Raw genomic sequence first — 9,510 nt, 5'->3', positions numbered from 1 at the left:
GTAGGGAACTTAGAAATTCACAATGGAAGAGCAGTATAAAAAGCACGAAGAAAGATCTTCAATAGGAAATTTACTTAAGGCCAGGTATGGTGGCCCCTGCTTTTAATTCCAGCATCCAGGAAGCAGAAGTCCAATCTTAGTCTATCTATATAGATAGTGAGTTCCAGGACAGCTAAGACTACATAGTGAGATCCTGTCTCAAAAAACAAAAAAAAGAATCAGTAAGATGGATAGATAGATAGATAGATAGATAGATAGATAGATAGATAGATAGATAGATTTGGAGCTGAAGAGATGATTCAGTGGTTTAGAGTGGGTACTGCAATTCCAAAGGACTTGAGTTCAGTTCCCAGAACCCATGTCAGGTGGCTCAAAAACACCTGCAACCCCAGCTCCAAGCGATCAATTGCCTCTCACCTCTGAGGGCACCTGCACTCATGGGCGTGTGGGCACGAGTGTGAGCATGCATGTGCACACGCACACAGACACACAGACACACACACACACACACACACACACAGTGGGGGATTATACATAAACACAAGAGTAATTTTTTTAAAGAAAATTTATTTAGAAATTGTCTCTTTAATCAATGTCACTGGCTAATGTTTTTGTTGCATAAATCCAAATTGGCAGGGAATAAGGTATGTTGTTTTAAATTCGGAGTGTCTTATACTTCCTAAATTCTCTTGGGCACTTGATGCAGCTATTTATTTATTTGTTTGTTTGTTTGTTTGTTTGTTTATTGCCTTCTCGAGACAAGGTTTCTCTGTGTAACAGCTCTGGCTGTCCTGGACTCGCTTTGTAGACCAGGCTGGCCTCAAACTCAGAGATCCACCTGCCTCTACCTCCCGAGTGCTGGGATTAAAGGTGTGTGCCACCATGCCCAGCTTTATTTTCTTAATTTTTAAAATTCAAATGTTTTTTAAATTGGTTATAAGTCTCTCTTCTTAAAACTCCAGAAGCCTGACCTATTCCTTTCAGCTCATCACTAGTGTTATCGTTCAGTGATGAGTTTTTTTTGACTTCTGGTTCTCTCAAGGGGTTGTTTTTGTCATGATCTTAATTATCACTTTTAGGCAGGCCTAGATCAAAAATCTAGAATTTGAGTTGTTCATCTGGGTTAATTAAAGGCGAAAACTATTGAAAAGGGGTTCCCACCTATAGGAACTATAAGTGATGCTTCTTCATTTATTACTCTATCACCTCTTCATCACAGCCCTGTCACATAGGTATTCCTATCCTAGTTTAGTAATGAGGAAACCGAAGCCCGAGGACATCAGCTAACTTGGCCTAGGTAGCTGGAAATTATAAGACGAAGGAATATGAAAGGTGGGAAAAGTGAACGATCGTCTGTAACACCTCTTCTCTCATCCAGGTTAGCTTTGTACCGGGTCATGTAACATACACAGCAATATATGAAAAATGTTAGGCTACTTCCCCTTAAAACAGTTGTTCCCAATGTCCTTTTATCTCTTTAATTCCTCAAGATTCATGTAAGCATCTTAAAGTGGACAACATCCAGGAAAATAAACAACAAGTTGAATCGCTAACGTGCAATCATACATTAAATATTTATTAAGCACCATTTATTAAACAAATAGAAGGATATGATGACAGCTATTTATATTTGCCTAGCACTCTAGCTTTGCACAGCCTCACTGTAACCTGAAGAATTCCATAAAGCTGAGATTATGATATTCATTGCATACATGGTGAAATTATAGCTTAAAGAATTTGAGTGACTCATCCAAAGCAACACACTTGAGCCCCATTTTCAGATTTGAGAATTTGGGTGTTCTGATCACCAATCTGTGTTCTTTTCTTTATATTACATTAACTCGAGGTTTACAGGTAGGGTACACAAGACAAGCATGTATGAATAATTAACTAGCAGTTCAAATTAGTCTCCATAATTTTAAGAAATGTTAAAAGTGCCAACTGACTGATATGGACAGTAATTACAGAAAAAACAAGGAACATCACTGTTGGTAAGAACTGGCAGAAAAAGTCTCAGAAAATATGTGAGACCTAAACGTAGCCCTTGGAAAACAAGTAAGAAAATGACAACTGTGGGAGGGGCTATATTTCAGTATGAAGGACAGAGACAATAAAGTACAGAATAAGAACGTACAAGTATTGTCTGCAGAGAGAAGAAAGAGATTGATTTGCCTACAGAAGTCTAAAAATGTAGCTCAGTGGTACAAGTGCAAGACCTTATTAGGCTCTGCCCCAAGCACCACACTATCAAAGCAAACCAACAAACCCAAAAACCTGGAGAAGAGAAATTTGAGGGAGATGGAAGGTTGATAAATCTTTCTTGAATTTCTGCCTAAAATATTTTTACTCGTGGGCAATAAAAATTCATCAAAGATGTCTAAGAGAGTGAAACTTTGAGTGCGGTGGGAGACAGATTGATCTGACAATGTGCATTTGTGGGGAAGGTGGCTGGAGGTAAGGATGAGGTAGAAACCTATGACGTTCAGGCAGGGAGATGGTGAAGAGAGGTAGTATTAGAATGGTAGCATCAGGACCATAAAAGAAGGCCAATTACAACTAGCAAAGACAGGAATGTCAGAGCATGGTGAGATAGGAAAAGAGTGGAATTTCCCAGGAGCTTTAGAGCCTAGGTAATTTAAGAAAGGTGTCATGAATAGAAATGAGCAAGATAAGCAGGAGAACTGGTTCAGGCGGTTTCTTTTTTTTTTTTTTTTTTTTTTTTTTTTTTTTTTTTTTCTATTAGGGGTTAGAAGCAACAGTGGAAGGTCTAAGTGAACCTGTCCAGCAGGCAATTGAGACTTAGAGGGACAAAGGTCTGGCATAGCACCAGGTTGGCATGGCAGAATGAAAGGAGTCATGGGAAACCAGTCCAGACTCTACTTTCTACCTGCCACTACAAAGAAAATCACAGGCATGGCGTCTCACTGGGCTGCTTCCTCAACTAGAAAATGAAGAGAAAGCCCAAGGCCTACATGATCTCTGAGGAATTCTTAAGAACTAGAAGTCAATGGAACAGTATACACCTGCTATTTGTTCTCTCCAGAAGGAAATCAACAATCTGATAACCAATAGGGCATTAAATTACCCCCACATGTCAAGAGTCTGACAAAAAGATGACAGCAAAGGAGAGAGAGAGAGGAAGTAATCAAGAAAAAGCAGGAGGAAAGAGATTCTAAATCTAGGGAATGAAATAAGGAAATAAAGTATTATAATAAATGGGTTAAATATGTCAAATATGACCAATGATAATACACATATTAAATATCATATTTCAATAGAAGCACACCACTAAGATAGTAGTTGAAGAATAATGCAAATAGTAAACACAAGAGAAAGTGTTCAATGCCATAAGTAAGCAAAGAAGTGAAATTAACAAATTGAAAGTTCACCATCCAGAAAGATTTCCTATAAAGTCTGATGCTGGAACTGCAATGGAACTAGGATACCCATATATCATTGTGACAGTAAAAATTTATGCAGTCATTTTGAAAAATCACAATCCATACAAACATTCATGCTCCTTGGTCTGGTAATTTCACTCTTGAGAACTTGTACTGGAGATAGAATTGCAAAGAAGAAAAAAGCCACAACCAGGAAGATATTCAAAGCACAGAAAAACTAAGCTTCCTAAATGTTCAATAATAAGGGAATCATTTAATAAGATACAATCTACCAATGGAAGTAATTTTGTGTAGCTATTGAAATACTAAGTGTAAAAGACTGCACCAACCTGGAGAAAGTTTACAATAAGAGAGGATTACACTTATTGTTTTGAGCCAAAGTCTCACTATGTAACTTAGGCTGACCCTCTTGCCTCTACTACCAACTCTTGGGATTATAGGCATACATCACCATAGTATAAATACCTTAAAAATCAGACTTTGGAAAGATATATACACCGTGCTTATACTTCTATAATATGTGAATACAAACCAAGACAACATAAAGTATGGAAAATGGAAATATGGGTTTGAAATAGGTGTATATTTTCTCTCCACATTCCCTTCAGTGTTGTCACAGTGAAATTGCTTTAAATGTTTTTATATTTAAAAAAAAAAACTACAAAATAGCTACACAGTGGTGGTGCACTCCTTTAATCCAAGCACTTGGAAGACAGAGGCAGGCAGATCTCTGAGTTCTAGCCCAGCCTGGTCTACAGAGTGAGTTCCAAGACATCCAAGGCTATACAGAGAAGCCCTGTTTCAAAAATAAAGAAACAAAAAACTATAAAAGACATGCAGTAGAGTGAAGTAAAGCAGAGAGGTCAAAGAAGGATAGGAGTAGAGAAAATATCATTAAAGCTCTTGCCAACAAAGTCAGTTGTGCTCTGAGTGCAGGAGAGTGGGAGGAAGTCAGATTTGGAGAGCTCATAGTGGGGTCTATAACAGTAGTGGATTGAGGAGAACTAACAGAAGAGTGGCAAGATGAGACAGCAAGGTTAAGGCACACGTGCTTATGTCTTTTTATTTCTTCAATGATGGTATAAAATCAGTGATGGAAGTAACCGACAATGATGAGGAGAAAGAAATAAAGGACCAAGGTCCCTCATTCAGGGACCATGCAGAAGGAAGTGATGAAGTCAAAGCAGGGCATCTAAGCAGATATGAAGGAAGCATAGGGAAGTTGAGGTATTTACCCAGCCTGGTGACATACATCTTTTAATCCCTGCACCTGACAGGCAAATAGGCAGGTGGGTCTCTATGAATTCAAGGCCACCCAGGTCTCTAAAGCTAGTTCTAGGCTAGACAGAGGTACACAGTGAGAGCCTGGGGAGAGACCTGGGCAGGTGGGGAATAGCAAACAATGAAGTCCAGCAAGTTAGTCTTGACTAAAAGGCTTGGAGTTAGGGGCCTAACAATGGAGGAGCGTAAATGAGTTATAACGAAGAGAATCATTTCACTGGGTGAGGCTGATGGGCAGGAGAGGTGACAGGCAAGAGAGCTGTGGTCATAGAAGTGGGAACCTGGTAAAAATTAAAGAAGCCAGTTAATTTACTCCTAATAGAAGAACTCTTGCATTCCAAGGGAGAAAGGTCTCTTTAAAAACAAAAAACAAAAACAAAAACAGAAAGGAGGCCAGAGAGGCAGTAAGATGAAGTTTTTTTTTTACTCTGCAATCTAGTACCTTGCTCCTCTACTCCCCAGAGACAGAGAGAATACTTAGAAGCCAGTAAGAATTTGGTATCAGTAGATGAGTAAGAGATCAGAAAGGTCAGCGAAGGCTGGGGTCTGACTCAGAAGGCCAATGGGGTATGAGGTGATTTCATAGGAAAAGAGGCTGAAAATAGATTTCCCTTCTCATGAATGCCTGCCCAGAAACTCTCACTTCTCATGTTTAGCTTCCCCAGCTCCATACGCCCACCAGATCCTCCAAACCCATAAGTGCTGTGGCAAGAGGACTGAGCAGGTGGAAAACTTAGTGCCCCACCCTAGCCTTGCAATCCTATAGCCTGATTCAAAAAAGAGCTGATGACAAGTTTATCCTTTATCTAACTAGAGCTAGAGAAAGGGGAGAAACCAGTGAAGAGCCAGTTCTGGGTGTCTATTCGTGTCACCACCCTACACTGCACAAACCTGCTCTGCCCATCAGTACTAGAACTTGGAGCCGTGGACTCTACAGGTTTTCCTACTTCTCAGCCAGAGCTGTCCACTCCTCCTTTCATTAAACATGTGGGAGCTATCAAACATGTCCTCGGCAGTCACAGAGGTGGGTCTAAGTCTCACTCCTGTTTCCAAGGCTGCTATAAACCTACACCCTGCCTTAGGGTCACCACTCAAGACCAGTATTCTGCTTCATGGCTGCTCATCAGTCCAAAAGCACTAGGCTTCTATCAGGCATGTGGGGCCCTGCTGGGCAGGCTCACAGGGCTTGGCAAGTAAGGCTATCTTTTCCTTGAGAGGGAGCCAGGAAATGGGTGTGGATGCTACATATGGCATATATGGCCTCTGTGATACGCTACATCCCAGCTTCCTAATTCTGGATTACTCCATTTATACATACATACATAAGTACATACATACATACATAACATATGTGTGTATGTATCAGGACCATCTTGAGATTTCCCCACTCTTCACCCCTCTAGTTGAATTCTCTACTCTGGTTGGGGAAACAGAATTGGCAAAGAGCACTGAGGAAGACTTGCAGGTTCCAGAAACAGGATCAGTGGCCCTAGGAAGGGACAGAAAAAGAGAAAAAAGTAGGGGAGTAACTACTCCAAACTTTGGCTAAAAAGAGGGCGCTTATACCTTTCTCAAGTGCCACTAAGGAGCTCCCTCCCCTCTGTCCTGTAGTGAGTCCCCTTCCTTGCATAGCCAGTGCCCAGGGTTATAATCTCTCTTCCCCATAGGCAGGGAAGATACTGTCTTGGTGGGTGTCTGGCCACCTGCTGCTGCTTTCCTCATGTAGGGTCACCAAGGCCAGGGAGGAGGCAGTGACTCGGGGCTGGGGTGCACTACCTCTACACAGCCGCTGGAGCTGCTTTCGATACTTGTCCCCGGTGAACAGATAGAGCACTGGATCCAGACAGCTATTAACACTGGCCAGGGGTCGAGTCACTTTGTAAACCACATTGACAATGTTCAGCACCCGGCAGTCAGCTTTCAACAGCCTTGCCAGGTAATAAATTGTGCGAGTGATATGGAAAGGCACAAAGCAGACGGCGAAGACAGTCAACACCACAGCGATGGTGCGCAGAGAACGGATCCGAGAAGATGACTGTCCAGCACCTGGCAAAGGTCGATACAGTCGTCGGGCCATGAGTCCATAGCAGACCAGAGTGACCAAGAAGGGCAAGCCGAAGAGCAGCGCCATGACTGTCGAACTGAAGTGCACATAGTGGTCAAACTCCTCTGGCCGAGTAGTGTCATGGCACAGGATAGTGGTTCCGTTGGAGTTGGTTGTCACAAAGAACAGGTTGGGCACGAGGCAGCCAGCTACCACCAACCAAACACTTAGGCAGAGAAGGCCTGCAAACCGAGGGCGGCCCCAGCGTAGAGCCCGCAGTGGGTGGCAGATGCCCAGGTAGCGGTGCACACTGATGCAGGTGAGAAAAAGGACACTGCAATAGAGGTTCCAATAGAAGAGAAAACGGACAAACTTGCAGAAGCCAGTGCCAAAGGGCCAATGGTTTCTGGCAGCATAGTAGTAGACGAGGGTGGGCAGTGACAGCACATACAAGGTGTCTGACAATGCCAAGTGGAACATATAAGTGGCTGTTGCATCCCAGGGGCGAAGGCGGAAGAGGAACAGCCAAAGGGTCGGGGCATTGAGGGCCAGGCCCAGTACAAAGACAACTGCATAGCTCACGGGCAACAGGATGAACTTGAACTCCTCATTAAACCTACAATCACTATCTCCAGAACTTGGGCTGGGGCCTAGAGATGTGAATAGCAAGGATTCTGCACTGGTCATGGCCCCCTGGAGGTAGAAAGACAAAAGTGAGTGTCTGATTTGCCTAGTTTCCCAGTCCTGATGAACCTACAAGGAAAGAGGAAAAGCACCCAGGAGAGCAAGGAGGAGCAAACCCAAGTGCAACCCAGGCCCACCCAGCCCCAGCTGCCTTAGCCCACCTCCTTCCCAGCTCCCTCAGGCCAGCTCCTACCCAGCTCCCTTAGTCCAGCCGAGGGACTGATGGACATCAGGTAGTGCTTGGGCTCAGGTAGGCAGTCGGTGGTGTTCTGCAGCTTCCTCTGTCCTCCAGAGCCTGGCTAGCTGAGGAGGGTGGAGGCTAACCAGCAGCATCTAAAAGGAAGATACCTAGGCTCAAATTGTCACCTAACTCACCATCACAGCTCTGTCCTGGTGATGAGGGCCTTTCCCCCTCACCTCTCCTCCTGGTCCTACTTCTCTGTACTCTTCCCCCTCCCCCTTGAAGCCACCCCCACTTTACACCTGCTTCCAGCCCAGGACACCACCACCACCCTTGCCTAGGAACCTTTGCAAGACTCCTACCAGGTGTCCTTGAAGCTGAGCCCAGATGACTCTGTCACTCTTCCTCTTGGCAGCCAGAGGGCATATTCTTGGGGGTGGAACTCAGGGTGGGGCCTGTTCCTCCTCCTGTCCCATCCCAGCAGATTGTCAGAGCTAGAAAAACCCTTGGAGGTTATCTAGTCCAACCCACTCAGCACACAGATTGGGAAACTGGGACCCAGTGAGATTACTGTTTAACAGCTTCAAAATGAGTGTGTACACAAGGAGACATATGCAAGTTTACAGATAAAGAGGCAGGCCACTGAAGATAATGAAATTACAGGAAGATCATATAAGTTTATGGGTATAGAAACCTGGGAAATGAATTTTAACATGGACAACAGCAAGTTAACACACTGAAGAACTTTTGAAAATGTAAACTACTGATAATCATCTTAATGCTGTGTGCATTTAATTATAGCAAATGTTTATCTGGTGCTTACTCTGTGCTAGGCACTGTTCTAAGGACTTTATACCTATTGCTGGTCCCACAGGCCTCTACCAAATAGGTCTGAAAATTAAAGTATAGAGAGTTTTAGTATTTTGATGATTCACGATAAAATCAAGATTTGAACCCAAAAAATCCTGCAATGGACCAAACTCTTAACATCCACGACTTACTGAGCATGATAATTTGATCCCCCAAGCTACGGGCTCAGATCTGGAAAACATTTCTTGGGAGCTTTCAGTTCTAGGCCCTGGAAGTTCACTAGGAGTAAACAAAACAGATTAAAAACTGCCAGAATAACAGAGTTCACATAATACTGGAGGTAATAATAAATCAATAAAATATAGAGTATGATCATTGTTATAAGAAAAATAAGGGAGATAATGAAGAAGAATTTGTTGTTTTGAATATTGGTATGACTTAAATAAAGAACAGGTATTTTGAGGAAAGGAAACAACATTTGAAAGGGACCAGATCTTGAAGGTTCTTGCAAGCCAGTGGAAGTCCTTTACTGAGTGGAAGAAAACCATAGAGGGTTCAGAGAAGTGTCATGATCTAGCTTACTCTCCAGACTCTTCTGTGCTGAGATTAGATAGCAGAGTTAGTAGCACAGGAAGAGGATGCTACCAATGCAAATGTGGTCATATGGACCAGGGTGATAAAGGCAACAAAAAGGCATCATATTCTGGGTAGTATGTGAAAGTAGAGACACAACTTGCTGATGCGGGGTATGAGAGGAAAAGGGGAGTCAAGAGTGACTCCAAGCCAAGCCTGGTTACAATTACAGGTACATGCCTGTAATGTTAGTACTTGGGAGTGAGAGGATGAGGTAGAAGGATTGCTCCAAGTTCAAGGCCATCCTGGGTCACATACTAAGACTCTGTTAAAAAATAAAGTTTGATTCCAGGTTTCTAGCCTGGGCAACTAGAAGAGAACTCCTATTAACAGGCTCAGGGAAGGCTATAAGAAATCATTTGAGCTGGGCTGGTGGCGCACGCCTTTAATCCCAGCACTCAGGAGGCAGAGGCAGGTGGATCGCTGTGAGTTCGAGGCCAGTCTGGTCTACTAAGTGAGTCCAGGACAGCCAAGGC

The 9,510-nt window shown here is 43.2% G+C and overlaps 1 protein-coding gene across 3 annotated transcripts; it reads right to left on the bottom strand.

The window, feature by feature from the left end:
* Positions 1 to 1,555: 1,555 nt before the first annotated feature.
* Positions 1,556 to 8,085, bottom strand: P2RY4 (pyrimidinergic receptor P2Y4). 3 transcript variants are annotated; one of them, XM_084790325.1, is made up of 3 exons: positions 7,954 to 8,085; positions 7,604 to 7,743; positions 1,556 to 7,419 (listed from the first exon to the last, which is right to left on the bottom strand). In XM_084790325.1, exon 3 carries the CDS (start codon positions 7,411 to 7,413, stop codon positions 6,328 to 6,330), a length of 1,086 nt encoding a protein of 361 aa, XP_084646451.1. In that variant the 5' UTR covers positions 7,414 to 7,419; positions 7,604 to 7,743; positions 7,954 to 8,085; the 3' UTR covers positions 1,556 to 6,327. The 3 variants fall into 3 exon arrangements, with proteins under 3 accessions (XP_084646451.1, XP_084646452.1, XP_084646450.1); XM_084790326.1 differs by lacking the exon at positions 7,954 to 8,085 and adding an exon at positions 7,894 to 7,929; XM_084790324.1 differs by lacking the exon at positions 7,954 to 8,085 and having other exon boundaries at positions 7,604 to 7,807.
* Positions 8,086 to 9,510: the final 1,425 nt, after the last annotated feature.

The sequence above is a fragment of the Acomys minous genome, assembly GCF_964271855.1.
Source record: "Acomys minous genome assembly, chromosome: 7".
Taxonomy (NCBI): domain Eukaryota; kingdom Metazoa; phylum Chordata; class Mammalia; order Rodentia; family Muridae; genus Acomys; species Acomys minous.
Note: the sequence above shows the minus strand (reverse complement) of the source record. Positions and strands in the feature narration are given on the sequence as shown.

Coding starts and splice junctions, on each gene's coding strand:
- P2RY4 (XM_084790325.1), bottom strand. CDS start 7,413: ATGACCAGTGCAGAATCCTTGCTATTCACATCTCTAGGCCCCAGCCCA.